Source organism: Lampetra planeri, chromosome 24 (genome assembly GCF_965212315.1).
Source record: "Lampetra planeri chromosome 24, kcLamPlan1.2.h2, whole genome shotgun sequence".
NCBI classification, from domain to species: domain Eukaryota; kingdom Metazoa; phylum Chordata; class Hyperoartia; order Petromyzontiformes; family Petromyzontidae; genus Lampetra; species Lampetra planeri.
In genome coordinates, this window is record NC_136130.1 from 11,562,655 (window position 1) to 11,579,359 (window position 16,705).

The following is a 16,705-nucleotide window of genomic DNA, read 5'->3' on the forward strand; positions in this document are numbered from 1 at the left end:
TACCATGTCACTAGACCCTGCTGCTTGCTATAGCCTGGGTTGTGCACATTTGAACCACTCCGGATGATCTCGCAAAAAATGCCCAAGCAAGTGGTATCTTAGGCCTAATGAGCCACCCAATGCAGTCCTGCCTAAATGGTGAGGACATTCAATAGACTTTGCCTAGACAGCTCTGTATCCAGGGTCTCATAATGTCCCACACGCATGTTCACAAAGCAACAGACACATGCGAACGTGCGCACAACAAATATGCTTAGATGCACATGTGAACATGTGCATAAACATTCCCATATGCTCGCGTATAGGAAAAAAATATGCAATAAAAACACATGTACAGACACAGTCCAGATACACAAGCACAGCCAACGACAGAGATCCAGCGTCGCAGTGACACATCAGCAGCTTTCACCCGGCAAGCTTCGCCTCTCTTAACGGTTCTCGGGAAGGTTAAATGAGTTGCCCTGCTCAGTATATTTGGCGGCGTGTGCTACGCGACACGCAGATGGGCCTCTCCATCTGTCCTTTTCCAAGCTTGGCGTGCGCGCACGCATCTGCACGTACGCGTGAATGAGACCTAATAACTCTCCCACAGAGGCACTGATCGTGCGTGCTGTGGGAGGGCGTCTCTCACGTTTATTGCCCAGTGACTGAGGGTCACCTCTAGGGACGGTGCTATCCCAAGTGGCCTCCCTCCGCCGGCTTGGCCTTAAATTAACGTCCAGCGAAAGCCTCCCCTCAGCTGACGGGGAGCGTAGCGGAGGAGAGGCAGTGACATCGCGCTGAGGAGAGGCCCCGGGGGGAGGGGGAGTCTGAGTGTGTGTGGGGCGAGAAAACCGTATATTTTATGGATAAAAGGTGGGGGTGGGGGGGGAGACGTTGGAGCGGTGGTGATGTAAACAAGAGCGAGAGCGCGAAGGGCATGGAAAAATAAACGAGCGAGAACTTTGTAGCCGACACGCAGGTGAACGGGATCGTAAAAGCGCGGCCAGGCGGCCGGCTCGGAGGCCTGGCACCGCTGAGGCGTCGACTGCTCCGTGCACCGCGACGGGCCGCCTGACGTGCGTCAGCCGTTGTCCCCGACGCCTTCGCGCGGGACGGTCCTCTTCGCTTCAACTAGAATAAGAAAACCGCCTCGCCGACCTCGTCGGGGAGCGTAAACCATCACCACGCGAACGCTGCTCATCCTCGCCAAAACGGCTTTTGGCTGCTGGCCGTCGAACAAAGGAGACGGTCTCCACATCGCGCTCCTTCGGATGCGCTTCAGCAGCCGTCTGGAACGCTCTTCCTTCCAATATTAGGAAGCCACTGGAGCAATGCACTGTTAAATCATCTAGGGTGAAAACTAATTTCTTCAGAACTGCTTTTTGCGTGTCGGTTTGCCGTCCTTCCCCCGCACCTCCGAATCGCCACGGTTGGCTACGTAGGGTGCGAACGAAGTTCAACGTGCGTACGTACAACAAATAAAGAGAACCAGCAGCTGACGCATGTTTTTTTTCTTCAAATCATTCACCGGGGATGCTGGTGCCCTGTGACTGGGCCAGACTGGAAGGATGCACTCCGCACACATTTCCGCTCTTTGTTTTTTCGTCTCAAGCCGGACGAGAGAACCGACGAGAGGAAGCGTTGTCCGGAGCCCGGTATCTTCTGAGTGCCGTCACCTCACAACGCTCGACCGTCACGGGTCTCCGCAGGCGCGAGCGCCGTTCGCTCTTCGCCAAGGTGACACAACAGAGAATTGTACCTGCGATAATGTTTTCATCGGACGCACTGGCCCACTGAAAATGTTCTGTTGTCGGGCAATGCTCACAAGAATTACGACGAGGTGCCGTCCTCCGTCCAGTCGTGCGGCACGTGGGGCTGACTCGACCGTACTTCGCCACTCTGCTCAGTGGGAATTGCTGAGGGAGGGGAGTATAGATCTCGGAGCAGAGTACAGTACAACAATGGAGGTCCTACACTATTTCCTGCTGCAAAGGAAGCCCCACAGCTCCCCGTATTGTGTACGGTGGTCGCCCATCCAGGCATTATCCAAGCTCCATCCTGCTGAGCTTCTGAGATTTGATGAGAACGGCGCATCCCAGGTGATAATTCACAGGCACCTGTCAAGGCAGACCTCTGGAGGCCACAACGGAAGAGGTCGATGCCCACATCACATCAAGCCAGTGTCCTTGCTGAAGTGAGCAATGGGGGGGGGGGAGGGGCAATTCCTCACAAGGAAAAATCCCGGCTGACGTCCCACAAAGTGGCACTCATTTTAATCCACCCGAATGGGCTTGCAATCAAGTTGGAAGTCACTTTCCAACCGCCGCAGAGTAACGGTCAGCGCACACAGGGCTTGCCATCCAGAGGTCGCCCGGTCGATTCGACCTCCCGGCGCGGGCAGCAGACACAACGGTGGACGTTTCTCCACCCCCCGACCCGCCACTCCGTGTCACCCTGCATTGTAAACATGAACAGTAAACCACAGTGCTCCCGACAGCTCGCCTGCGGTGAAGCGTGGGCACTCCCACCTACTCAAAGACATCTGGACAGCTGTGGAAGAGTAGGCCCAACACCCTCTAGAGGGGCTCTCCAGAGCTCCCTTGAGTGGAGGCCCTTCCGCCAGCAGCGGAGTTAGCAATCGCAGGGGCTGCACCGTTACCTTTTTATTATATAAAACCGGGCACACGGCGACATGGCCCTGCGAGCGGTGCTCTTTGAAGACGGAGTGTAAACAGTCCATTCCTCGCCAAATTCATCACCGGGCAGTCGCACAGAACCGTGCCCAGTCGCCGCCGACCGCGACGCAAAGTGCGCAGGGAGACCGCCGGGCCACACGGCCGCGTCGCGACGCTTGGCAGCGCCGCCCACGCTTATTAAATCAGGCGCGTTCCTTTCAAGCGGCGGCAAAATAAATGGGGTTCGGAGTTAATTTGGCCGCAACTCAAGCGGAGAGGGACACGGCGTTCCTTCTCTTGTCGCCGCACGCTCAAAGGAAGCGACACTTCAGATTTAGTTTTTTGTGAAATGGCCTACGCACGCAAAAAGTCGTGCGTCTATTCCCACCTCGCCCCCCGACTCTGTTTGTCTCGCCGAGGATGTTAATCTAAGGGCGATACGGAGGTAACGGACGCACTACTCGCACGATTGTCCCACACGGCGACGGCGCGATACGTGGACGCGCACTCGCACAGCGAGGTTCAACTCAACGTCCTTGATTCAGCCATGGCAACCGGCCCATTGAGGTTCATCCGTTACATCACGCGCGAGACCTTCGCAATAACACTTACACAGGGGCGGCTACATATCTCGTCGGGATTAAGTCGCGGTAATCTTTGTCCACGTATGAAAAGTATTTTTGAGACGTGGCATTGGAACTCAATGGAAAAAAACTATCACGAAGCAGTTAAAGTCCACTCTGTGGCAGATGGCATACGCTAAGGACACTCAATACAATCACTGGGCAGCAGGAGCAATCTGCAAATTCCATCTACGTTGATCCAGTGTCGAGTGGGCCGAGCGGCGGGCCCCTCGCTCGTGACGTGGGTCCGCGCGTGCCGAGTGTGCGCTGGTACCGGCCTCTTGAGAAGCGCCGAGGCGTGCGGCGCTAATGCAGGTTGCTCGTCAGCTCAAGCGGAATGATCAAACGATCGAAGGTGCCGAGCTGTGAGCGAGCGCACCGGCTGCTAAGTGCACAATGCTGCGCTGTCACTTTGCCTACAATCACGTCGCTGCAACGTCCCGCCTCCCAGCGCTCATCCGGTGATATTTGTAAAAAAAAATCATATATTCCTCCCGTGCTTGGTAAAATACAAGTCTACAAAACTCTCCCCACAAGTTCATCAATTCTGGATGACGACACCGGCATGGTGAAGGTCAGCTTCTCCGAGTTGATGACATCGTCTTCAATATCTCAACTCGGAGCGGGCAGTGCCACTTAGGTAACGGGGACGCCGTTTGCCGGACAGCGCGTGCCCGACCTCGCTCCGGACGATCTCACCGCTGGGCCAATGCAGTGGTGCTTCGCGCGCGCTGGCCAAACGCTTGGCCTTTTGCGAAACGGTACAGATTCCAGGGAATTCAGCTCGTACAAAGGCCGCCATTGTGCTTCGGTGCAGTTGCTTAGGAGTGGACGGCAGAGCCACACGCAATCCGTATAAATAACTGAGCGGAGAAGGGGGGCCGCCTCAACCGGCAAGCAGATTGTAAAGGCCTTGCCCAAAACGAACAAAGGAGCAGAATAAAGGCCGTGGGTTGGGGGAGGGTGGCTATAATGGGTTTCAAAGCCGAGCTGTTTATCACGCAAATTTTTCCAACAGATTGGTGCACGGAGGTGTGGGGCGTTACGGAAATGTGGTGGGAATGGTGGGGGGGGGTGCAATAAAAGTTCCCCCTCCCCTCACCCTCCCCCGCTGTCTACCCAACCCCGGTGTGGCCGCAGTGGCCAAGGAGGTTGTAAATTTGCCCAGGAGTCCGAGACCGTGACTCGGGAGTTGCCCAAAGAGAGGAGCCGAGTTCTGATGGGAATGGCTTTTCCAGACGCCGACCTATGGCCCCTGTACTCCTGCAGCGATGTTCTTCTCATGAAAATAAACTGTTGACCCTTAAAATATATTTATTACATGACTGTGTTATACTGTATATATATTCTGCTGCAGATTGGAAAACATGAAGACATATCCAGATTTGGCAGATTTTAAATATTACACTGCAAATTACTAAATTGGGATCGCACAAAGCACCGTCGCCGCCCTACTGTGAAACCACGGCCGATGGCGCCTGTGAAACACAGCGGCGCCTTCGTGATGATCGCCGGCACCGCACCACAAATGGCTCAAACGGCAAACGTACCCAATTAATTATCCTCATCAATGATTTATTCTGTAAATTTCCCCACGAAAATAACAGATGCGCTCCAGGAATTCAAGAGCAAACTCGATCCCCAGATGAGAAGAGCGCACCGCTCGGCCGCTGCGCTGCCGCCGTCCTGGCGAGCACGTGCCAAGCGCTCCCCTGGTGGCACCAGCCTCTCGAGGAGCCGGCGGAGCCGCGCACCGCTAATGCGCCCGGCTCGTCGCACCTCGCAGCAGGGCTCAACGGGCAGCAGATTTTAATCGCTCGCCACGTTGCTCAGTTACACGTCGAGCTCTGGCGTCCCGTCCGAGCAGATGTGAACTTTACACGATGATCTACGCGAAAAAGGGATGAATGTATAACATCGCTAAGAAACTGTGGCCGTGATAGCTAAGCGAACCAAGCCAGTCCGACGAAGCGTTCTGTGAGCACAGCCAAGGTTGGGGAGAGTTCACGAGGAAGGGTGAGGCGGGCTAGACTTGCGCTTTACACCTGCACATGATAGCCAAGCTGGTTGGCGCGCACTTCATCGCCGAACCAGTTACAACTCAATAGGAAAGTTTTACCAGTGCGTGAACTAAGAGCTCAGTCCACCGTGGTTGCCCGAGTGGTCCCAGGGCATCATTTGGGGGTTTATTCTGTTGCTACGAAGACGCTGCCCGTGAATTGGCTTTGCTCTGGGACAATTGTAAAAAAAAGAAAATGCGAAGCGGAATGTTGGTGCTGACCGCGGGACCTTGCTTTCACACGTTTTCAAGATAAGAAGCAGAATTGTTTTTCACAGAAGATATGTTTTCCTTTTGTAATAATTTCCTGTACAAATTCACAATGTCCATCACCGAGCTTGGCACCACACGGACACGACTGTACGTGTCACGGGAAATCGTGCGCGTGCTACAAATTGCATCGTCATCATCATTATCGTCATAATCCCCGCGGCCGCGTGCTCGGCGCACGGCCACCTGAGCGGCCCGGCGGGCTCGGCCACACAGGAGGGGGAGGAGGGCACCCGCCAGGGTCTCCGCGGCACCGTCGTGCGGGGCCCGAGGGAGGGGGGGGGGGCTCCGAGTCCCCATCGGCACCGTTGGCCGCGTGGGATTTCAATGAATTCTACAGCCGCGGCCGCTGGAGAATCGGCCAATGGGACGCGTGTTGTCGCCGGCCGCGCGGGCCCATCTGCTGTTACCACGCGGGCCGCCCCGCCGCCGCCGCCCGGGGACCCCCAGCGGAGGAGCCCCGCGCCCCGCCTGGTGCGGAGCCCCTTGTGTGAAGCAGCCGTGAGTCGCGCAGGCGTCACCCCGGGGGTCGCCCGCTCGTCCGCCTGCCCACCCGCTCGTCCGCCCTCCGCTCCAGCGGCGTTCCCAGGCGTTCGCCGGGACCATGTGCTCGAGCGATCCGAGCACGATGGCGCGTTTTTTTTTCATATGTATTAAAGCCGCGTTTGGGCTGCCGTGTTTAACCGATTTGTCTCGCCCCGGCGCGAGCGGCACCGCGCCGCCTCCCGCTGCCCCCCAAGGCCAACAGGGCCGACCCGGGCAGCAGGTGAGTCAGCGGAGGCGTCGGTAATGAAGGGCACGAGTGAAAGGTTAATGCGGCGGAAAGGGCCTCAGAAGTCGTTGTGTGATGTCGTCTTCCAGAGAGGCTGTTCTGAGTCTGTGAGCATTCCAAATGGACGCTCTCAAAAAAGAGTCACGAAGCTCAGTGATGCTTTTCTAGGTTATTAATAAATAGGGCGTTGTGATTACTACATAGGCAGCTGTGACCTGCTGTAGCTGTAGTGCAAGCCAGACAATAATGCCGCTGACGATTATGATGATGCACATTAGTTGAAGGCTGTCCGTAAATCTTAGCGGTGATCCGAGGACAATGACATCTGTAAAGCATGCTGTCTGGTTCGATGCAAACTCACGTGGAAAAGAAATGCATTTACTGCATCAAATTGCCTAATTCCATAATGTGAAGGGTGGCTTTTCTCGCAGCAGGAGAACACTCAACGCAAACGTGCCACCCGCTTCTTAGTCTGGCAGCCAGGCGTACAAATCGAGTTATCCTGCGCTGCATTGCGTAACGGCTCAAACCATGCCCAGCCACTTTTTTTTACTTTTTTGTCATGAAAATTAGACGATTGAAGTGTTCCTCCAAGGAGAGCCAAAAGTATGAGGCCACGTCAAAATAAAAAGCGCACATTACTCTCACTTAGGGCATTTCAACAGCGGCGGTCACAGTAATTGAGGGAAATGAATGCTTACCCTACACGGTAAGATTATCTTGCGTCAAAACCGTGAGCCCTTCACACTCTTTGCTACACCGGTTGCCCCCTCAATGTGGCCCGAGCGTGTTGGCGCACGCCCGCGACGCTTTGGCGGCGAGGGTTGGTGGGTCGCAGGGAAGTGTGCGCGGAGCGGCCAACGGTTTGTCGGTGGCTGACTAAGACAAGGCAGGAGAGCGGAGCGGGACTGCGATTGCATCCGTGCAGACGGTTGTCCCCCCATATTGCGTGGCTTTAGATATTATGAAGCCACTGGAGATATCCCCTTTTTTATTCTAGAATGAGAACTCATTTCTTGACAACTGCTTTTTTGTGTTTAGTTTGTTGTCCTTTCCCCGCACCTCCGATTATCTCGGTTGGTGACCATTTGGAAATTCCTCCAATCATAAACAATGAAAGTGCCTGCTTCTGGAACTATATTACAAACCATATCAAGAATGCTGGCATAATTGAATCTTTTTTAAATAAAAAATAACAAAAAAACAACATATTACGTGCTTGAGTTGGCTTATTGTTCAGCCGAAATAATTGGCCAACGGATTTTTTTAAGTTGTGTTTTTTTTTTATTCCGGAGCGCTGCATAAAAGAGAATTGTGTCGCAGGGTTGTATTGCACATGAGCACTTTGTAGCCGTGGGCTACAGGACTAACACATCACCTACAGCACTAACACATCATCAGCTACAAGACTAACACATCATCAGCCACAGCACTAACACATCAGTCACATCCCACGCCGCGCCGTGATTCCCGTCACACGCATGAGCCTGGGTCTTGCAGAACGCCGCGGCTGTGCGGGTATTCGCAGGTGCTTTCATAATTACAACATCGGCATGCTCACGTGCTTGCCATTAGTGATGGTCGCATTGAAATAGGCATTGTGCGGAGAGAGGTGCACGGGCGGGTGGATGAAGAGAAAGGACGGACAAGATAGAAGACGGGCAAAATGACAAACAGACGCAGAGGTACTGCTGGTGATGCAGTCACAGGCTCTTACACAGAAACACAACAACAACAACAGCAACTTGAGACAGCATGTCTTCTTCTTCTTCTTCCGTATGGCCAACGTCGACCCCGAGCAACGGCGACAAGGAGGTGGGGCGGCAATGGCCGTGACGATGTTCTCATTGCAACGGCGAAGGTGGCGAGGTGTTATAGGGCGGTGCTGTCAAACTCTGCCGACGCGGTGCCGTCGCAGGCTTTAATTACTGCGCACGCTTACAGGTGTACAGCACACAGGTGTAGAGCACTTACAGGTGTACAGCACACAGGTGTAGAGCACTTACAGGTGTACAGCACTTACAGGTGTACAGCACTTACAGGTGTACAGCACTTACAGGTGTACAGCACGCGTACAGGTGTACAGCACTTACAGGTGTACAGCATGCGTACAGGTGTAGAGCACTTACAGGTGTACAGCACACAGGTGTAGAGCACTTACAGGTGTACAGCATGCGTACAGGTGTAGAGCACTTACAGGTGTACAGCACGCGTACAGGTGTAGAGCACTTACAGGTGTACAGCACACAGGTGTAGAGCACTTACAGGTGTACAGCACTTACAGGTGTACAGCACTTACAGGTGTACAGCACACGTACAGGTGTACAGCACTTACAGGTGTACAGCATGCGTACAGGTGTAGAGCACTTACAGGTGTACAGCACACAGGTGTACAGCACTTACAGGTGTACAGCACTTACAGGTGTACAGCACTTACAGGTGTACAGCACTTACAGGTGTACAGCACTTACAGGTGTACAGCATGCGTACAGGTGTAGAGCACTTACAGGTGTACAGCACACAGGTGTAGAGCACTTACAGGTGTACAGCATGCGTACAGGTGTAGAGCACTTACAGGTGTACAGCACGCGTACAGGTGTAGAGCACACAGGCGTGCTTGGGCCCCTGTGTGCTGCCTTTAGTGCCGCCACCTGTTGGGGTTTTATCCAGGACCGTTCCTCTTTGTTGAAGTCGCCCTCTCTGGGAAATCTGTCCTCGTAAACTCCCTCGGCCGTGTCACGAGAACAACGCGTCCGCAAGCGCTTCTCCCCTCGCCGGGGATTGTGAGATACAGCCTTTCTCATTGCCTCATAGAGGCCCCTCGGTGGTGTCGCACCTTAGAGGTGGCACAACCCAACCGTGTGTCGACATTGCACGACCCCCCCCCCCCACAACACACAAGACGAGGGAGCCCCCCAAGGCTCCCGACTCAACAAGCAGCCCCCCTCCCTCCACGAGCTCACGGCACCCCCGCGAGCGAGCCGAGCACGCGCTCTGCCATTTCCTCCGCATCGCACGTGGGCAGCAGCGGCGGCGGCAGCGGCAGCGGCGCTTTCTGGAGGTGGTGTAACCCGAGTTGGCGGACGCCCGCGCCGCCCCCACAAAGGAGGGCATTATTAGAAGAAATGCATTATTGAGGGCCTCCGGGGCAAAACTAATGTTATTGCAAATGCCTAAATAGTTAGCACATGACTCGACTCCCACGCGCACGCGGCCGTTAGCGAAGGCAACGCGGGGTCACAGCCACCCGGTGGAGCGGACGCGGCCACCGACACGGCGAGGAGCAGCGGCCCCGGGAGCTGGGGCCCGTCCCGTGCTCGAGCAGTGCGTGGGGTGTCCTCTGAGAGAGCCACGATTTCACGTTTGCAGTCCAAACCCCCCCAGCCCCCACCACCGTAGCTATTTGGTATGAGTTTACAGACATGAGTGGGAATTAAACCGTGGACTCCGGGCCGTCTGCTCCACCAGGGAGCACTAAGAATGATCTGTATTTAATACTCTGAACATTTTTCTGAATCACTTATCCGGAAGACTCCGGGGAGATCACGCTTTGTCATTTTTGACCAATGACATCATTTGTACTTTACGCGTGGGGGAAGAAACCAGAGCACCTGGAGAAATTCTACGCATATCGATGGACACAACGCTCACACATCTATACGGAGAGGCGAACCTGCCTACTCGTCATACTAACGTCGAGTGGCCACAATCACCGTGGCTCGTGATCCGCCAACCCCCCGTCCCTAGGTTGCAGGTGTGTGTCTATGTTACAGGTGTATCTCTAGCTGCTGTCACAACCGTGTATTTAAAAGTTTAAGCCACTAAGCGTTAGCGGTGGCTCCCATGTAAACAACGCTACCCACATCACAGCTGTGACAGATGGACGTCAGCAAGTGCCGTGATTCATTGACACTGTAAGAGAAATTAAGCAATGTCGCACTAACTCATAATCGCATATAAACAAGTGACAAAATAAACGCTTCGTTTGTAGACTTTAACTGTCTTCAAAACCCAGAAGCAGTGGGTAGTCTGGCACAGGCCGTCCGTAAGTAGACAGGGCCTGTAACGAGTGTCTGGTGTACAATCTCTTTGCACAACTGGGACAGATCCTCGCTGACATCACTTACGTCTACAGCCTACAACGCTAACTTAAAAAGTGGTTTTGTGTTGAATTGGCAAACACATCTCAATTAAGTTCACTGAAAGCATGGGTCAAGTTAACGGAGCAAGCGGTGGCGCAGTGGTTAGCGCACCGCACTATGAATCCGGCGACCCGAGTTCAATTCCCATCCACGGCTAACAGTGGCGACGGGTATCTGAACTGTCTCCTGGGCCTCCCCTCCCCTTTGATCCACACTCACCAACGTGATGAGAGCCACCATGGCAACACGGACACTTGGGCCCAGCCCAGCGTGAGCAGCGGGCCAGCACAGTGTGCACTGGGGAGGCAGCAGGCCTGAGTGCGCGGCAAGTGTTGACCGGAGTTGGTGGCGTCGAGGCCCCTCACCTATTCCCACAAGCGTCACAAGTGTGTGTGAGTGTGTGTTTGCGACACAGTGTGTGCGTGCGCGCGTGTGTGCGTGTGTACAGGCGCGCGCGTGTGTGCGCGGATCATATTTTCATAATCCCTGGTTACGCAAACAGATGCCATGTGAAAGCACGCACAAGCGTAAACACGTGGTCTTGCGCAGCTGAGCAATGGACCTGTGTACGTACACATAAACACGCTGTAAAGCATTTTCTGGTATATTTCCTGTTGTGATGTTTAACTCTGGGCTTTGATTTGTTTAGTGTGTGCTGTGACGACGTATTTATTTTAACCCAAGTCCCCCTTTGTAATGAGACTTTTATTGTAAATAGGCTATCAGCTGATCTTATATAAAGGAATTGTATTGCATTCTATAAGTCATTCAACAAGCCTGATTTAATCGGTTAAGATCTGATTGTAGATATAGATTATAGTAGTCACGTACCAGAAATACTGCTCCCTATCATAGAAACATGGAATTTCCAGCATTCTGCCACAACCAAGAATCACCCAAGGAGAAAAGCACCACCCGCCAGCTCATTTCAGCACGGTAGAGCATTCCACATTTTTTTTTTGCACGACATTCGTACAGACGCCCAAACAAATCACAACGCTGCCAAGTTATAAAAAAACGAGCGTGGCAGATGCCGCACGCTGGCGCTGCTCGGCAGAAGGAACTCGATCGCTGCAGCAGCGGCAGGTGCAGCGCCACGCTCGCTGTAGCCGCGAGGCTCGGCCCCTGTCCCCCGCACGCAGCGCTTGCTTGAGCGCGGCAATAAGCGCGGCCAACAGCAGCGCCGGGAGTCACTAATGTTCGCGTTTATCACGTTTATGCAAAGGACACAAACGTTGGGATGCACGACACGTTCACGCTGCCTGCATCGTACACATTCGCCGCGCAATCGGAGCGTTTAAAATCTGTATTCTTGGTTCTTTCGGTAAGGTCACGTAGATAGAAAATAAAAATAAAAATTTAAATAAATAAAAATTATTATTTTATTTTATTTACTATCTACGTGACTTTACCGAAAGAACCAAGAATATGAATCCCTGCAGTCACGAAAGTTTTAAGTCAAAAGTTTTAAATCTGATTTATGAAATGTACAATGGGTGGCTGGACGGGCTCTGAGTCACAGCACTGAGGATGATGGCTTTGAATCCATCACAGTTACCTGTGGTTAAAATCGCCTCCCAACTAAACTGAGTTGATGGTATCGGCTCGATCACTAACTAGTTCATACAAAAAAAAACATTCTATTTTCATTTTTCACTCAATTTGGCACATTTACAATTTCGAGAATGAAATATTAAAATGGACTTTGATTCCCACGGTGCATGGGAAAGTACAGAAGGAATCGTGTGGATAAGGGGTCCCTTAAAGGGACCTCAGAAGTAGTCCCTTGACATCATCTTCCATGGGCCATGCTCTAATGCTGTAAGAGTTTCCAATGGAAATTGCTTGATCTCATGACACAAAGCCTGAAGCACAATTGGAGTTAAAACATTAAAAAAAACACAAAAACAATTCGTCAAATAAATACGAACACAAAAAATAAAATGGCAGCACATTTCCTGCTGCAAACAGAGATGGTTTGCACCCAGGTGCTTGGAAGCCCTTAATGAATTCAGCTGCCCCCATCAGAGTGCCTCAGTCATTTAATATCCACTAATCCCCTGGATACAGCGCTGCTGCTGCTGCTGCCACACAACGCAGCCTCAAAGGGGGCTTTGTTGGAGTTGTTGTGAGCCACGGGCAGGTGCTCCGGGCCGCTCTCTCGCGGCCTGCCCAGTGGGCGCAGCGGCACTTTTGAAGCGGCCAGTGGCACCAACCAGCAACTCCCCTACCCCCACTAAACAAACGGCACTTGGCAGCTGGAGGGTAATGGGCTTGGAGGGTCGGATGCCCTTGGCCGTCACCGTCGCCGCCACCCAAGCGCTGCTGAAAACCACCGACTGATCGTCAGCTCTTTAGCGGGGCAGCCTTCATCGTGAGCGCGTGTGTGTGTGTGTGTGGTGCTGGCGCGGGTTTCGTGCAATTAAAGCGATGGACACATTTCGCAGGGAAAACAGCTGCCGGTAATTGCATTAGAAATATGCAGGAAAGCCAAAATCCACGCGGATGTCGATGAAGTCCTCGGAGCACGAGGACACAAACAGTAGTGCACTTGCACCCAGAAGAGCGTTTCCCTGCCAAACGCTGCTGGTCATGTCGCCCGACGGCACGCGCTTAAGCTGATCCTGTCCGCGGCAGGCAGGAACATTTTTTAGGGAATTCCTTATATAAAGGGTGCTTAAAAAATGTTTTACACTTCTGAAAATTTGCAACAATACCGCAAGAAATGTGCCTCCAGGCTCTGGAGACCACCTGGAGAAGATTCCAGGCATGAAGCTGTTAACATGCATTTGTTTTAATGTCAGTGCATTATGCTTTCTTTTTACATTAAAAACGACAGTCCCATTTAAGTGTTAACATTTTTTTTAAGCACCCTGTATTTTGGGAAGTTTATATCCACGTACGGCCAATTAGGGAGACACCCATCCAGCAGTTTATGGCCAAAAGAGCTGCACGTGCACATATCAACATCGGAGTTGAGGTTTAAATCTTGCATCTAGTTCAAGGTACAATCAAGCCCTCGTCTGCAATGAGTGGATGATATTAAGCTCGGTCAAATGCACCGCGGAAACAAAAACGACCAGCCTCGAGGCGAGTTTTGCCGAGCGAGCGGAGGGTGATCCAACGGCGTGTATGCACAGCTGCGAGCGTAGTCGGGAGGTTGCAGCGGTAAAATAAACCGAGAAATATGACGCCCGGTGGTGATTTTTTCACACATACATATACTGCTTTATTCTCGTGACTGGTTCCAGAAAACAACCAGAGTGAGAACATGGCACAGTCCTAGGAAATTTGTGAAAAATATGAAGCCCTACAGAGTAACCAGGGCCGTTTGTAATCCAGGCTTCAATTGCAGCCAGGCAATTACCGTGCGATTGGCCGTTCATGAGAAACCTCAAGTGACCACAAAACACATTTTTGCCCATTTTATTGAATTATAATAATATTAACAAAGTTCTGATGAGCTGCGCACTGCCTATCCCACGTGCCTGGGTTGGCACAATGCTGGTGCGTTCTGCACCTCACTGCTTTTGTTTGGCTATTACATAGCAGGGGAGCTATTTGTTTCCCCGATGCAAACAAAGCAAACGTGCAACCTAACGTTCCCTAAGAATGACTTCGCCAGCCTCGCTCCAGTGTCCCACTAAACGACATAAAACGGAGAGGCTGAATGTGCAGGCAGAGGCACATCTTGGAAGCCGCGGCAGCGGCGAGGGCTGCGTTTAAGATGGCAGAGAGATAAGAGAGCGCACGGCGAGAAGGAACGTAGAGGGGGGGGGGGAGGGTAAATGTATGGCTGGCTGGTAAATGTCACGGCTGTTTGACCCCCACAATTCGGGTCAAGCGTTGCCGCTGCCCGGTGGGGCCGAGGCGAGGTGCACGCAAGGGCGTAAAATCACCGGAACTGGAGGCGGTGTCTGCGAGTGTTCTACCACCAGGCCATACACAACCCACGCACAGACATCTGCACAGTGTCACTCATGCTTGAAATTGTTTTTCCATTCCAATTTATTTTTTGGGGATTTGATTTCAATTAAATTTCACGTTCGGTAAATTCACTTTGCTTACGTAATAATGGTACGAGATTGAGTATGATGTAGCGTGCCGTCCAAGTCAAATTGTACCCGTGTTTAAACGCGCGCCTGAAAAGTGCTCATCTCCAATTCCAATCCTGAGCAAAATGCTGACACTTCACATTCCCACGATGGGGACCGGTCTCTCCAGAGGAAAAACCACTGCTGACTTCCTACAAATTGTTACTCATTTTATCAACACTGATAGGATGATGGGCTGAGTTGATCTGCGATAGAGATTTAAATTCATGACCTTTTGACCGAGTCGGTGCTCTATCACAGACACAGGGTTGTGCCGCAGCACACCTCTCCAATGTGTTTTCGGGTCATAACGCGTGTCATGTGACACGCTGTCTGACGTTTCACTCCCTGTGCTGTGAGCTTCTTCCGTAACTGAAGAAGTTCCTCTACGATGTACTTCGGCTTGCATCGCGTGTTGTTCGGCAGGCACGATTTCCAACGCTCCACTCCTCGTCCTGGCTGGGAGCTTCTTTAGGAACTTCTTCCATCTACCTGGAGAAGCTCCCAGCACGTGGAGTGAAACGTCGGACATCACGCCGAAGAACGTGCGGTGCGCAAAACGTAAAACGCGCGCGGAGAGCAGTGCGGTGCACTGCCAAGATTCACAGCTCCCTCGCGCTCTCGCGCGCTTCCCCCACACGCTGCCCGCAAATTCCCAGCGGCCACGGAACCCAACCCCACTTCAGAGCGCGCTGCGTCACGAGGGAGCACCGCCGCAAATCCGCGCCCAACCCCAGGCCCTCGAGGCAACGCCACTCACCGACAGGACCCTGTCAGTGGGGCATCAACGTTAATCATTAGCGCCGGACGCGGTAGCCGCACGCCCCCAGAAGCCGCAAAGGGGTTCGTTGATCGCCCACATTTCCCCACATGCTGCGAGAGATCCAGGAGATGGGATTACAGCAGCGGCAAGGGGGCTGCTGAATTATCCACGCGGATTCCTGAAAGAATGCTGCCCTCTCGCTGGCGGCGGGGGTTTCTTTCCGGATGCCGCGGTTTCCACCCCCGCGTCCGACGCGCTCATTAGGGACTGGCAAAACGTCGCAACGCAAGGCCGCATCGACGCTCGGTAGCGCTCACCTGCACGGAGGACCAGAGGAGCGGCCGTGCCGGGCTTGGCATGCGTGGTCACTTAGACCACAGCCGCGGCTGTAGAAGTACAGTACAACAGATGCTTCTGCACTGACCTATGACGCCCATCACGTAAACCCCGAGGCCTATAACAAACTTGCGTTCACGGAGGTCGCCCGTCCAAGCCATATCTCTTGATGCCGAGCAGCAGCCAAATATTTAATATGACAACGTTCAGTTCCCGAAGAAGCGGCCGGCACTCGGGAGCGAAACGTCAGACATCGTGGCAGAACCCGCAACAGCGCGACGGAGCGCTGCGTGGCACGGCCGCGAAAACCTCGGCGGAGGTGGCGGAGGTGTCGAATGGCCGCGTGGGCCCCGCGCGTCTCCCTCGGCGAGACGAGGCCTCGGTGGCCGCGCAGAGGGGACCGCGGACGGAGCCGGTACCTTCGGAGTAGAGCTCCTCCAGCGCCCGCCACGTCTCCGCTCGCAGCTCCCGCCGGCTCTGGCCTGGGGGCGGCTGCCCCTCTGGCCAGTGGACCAGGTACAAGTCTGACGGCGGCCGCGACGACGTCCGGGGGGGGAGGGAGGGGAGACACAAAACAGGGCGAAGCGCGACGGTGAAAGCGCCGGCGAGGATTGGCGTGCGCTCACGCTCGCTCGGTGGTTCGCCGGTACGGCTCCGACGACTCCACGGCACACTCCGGCCACGCAGACCCCACTCCGCTTCGCGCCTTCCGTCTTACAACTGTGCATACTCTACGAGGTACAGACCGACTCCCAAGAGACTAATTCATTAGAAATTGAATGCTGAATGTAGCCGGGCCGCGGTACGATTTCCCTTCAGTCTGCGCGGCGGAAGATTCAGCGCTGCCATCACAGAGGGAACACTTGCGGACACCCTCTAACTGCAACGCCTTTTGGCGTCATCTGGTCCAACCCATGTGAGACTAGGCTCTAAGGAAAGCTGTCTCGGGTGTGGACCAATCAACTTCAAGGACAGTGCACATTATCAGA

General features: G+C 53.6%; 1 protein-coding gene across 3 annotated transcripts in view; it reads right to left on the reverse strand.

Moving 5' to 3' along the window:
- LOC144726800 (putative oxidoreductase ZK1290.5) overlaps positions 1–16,705 on the reverse strand; it is a 99,043-nt gene that overhangs the window by 46,703 nt on the left and 35,635 nt on the right. For 2 of the 3 annotated variants that reach the window (XM_078605700.1, XM_078605701.1), the window contains exon 3: positions 16,136–16,240. The exons of the other annotated variant lie outside the window; for it this stretch is intronic. In XM_078605700.1, coding sequence (XP_078461826.1) covers positions 16,136–16,240 — 105 coding nt within the window. The remainder of the gene's footprint in view (positions 1–16,135; positions 16,241–16,705) is intronic. 3 annotated transcript variants of the gene reach the window in all.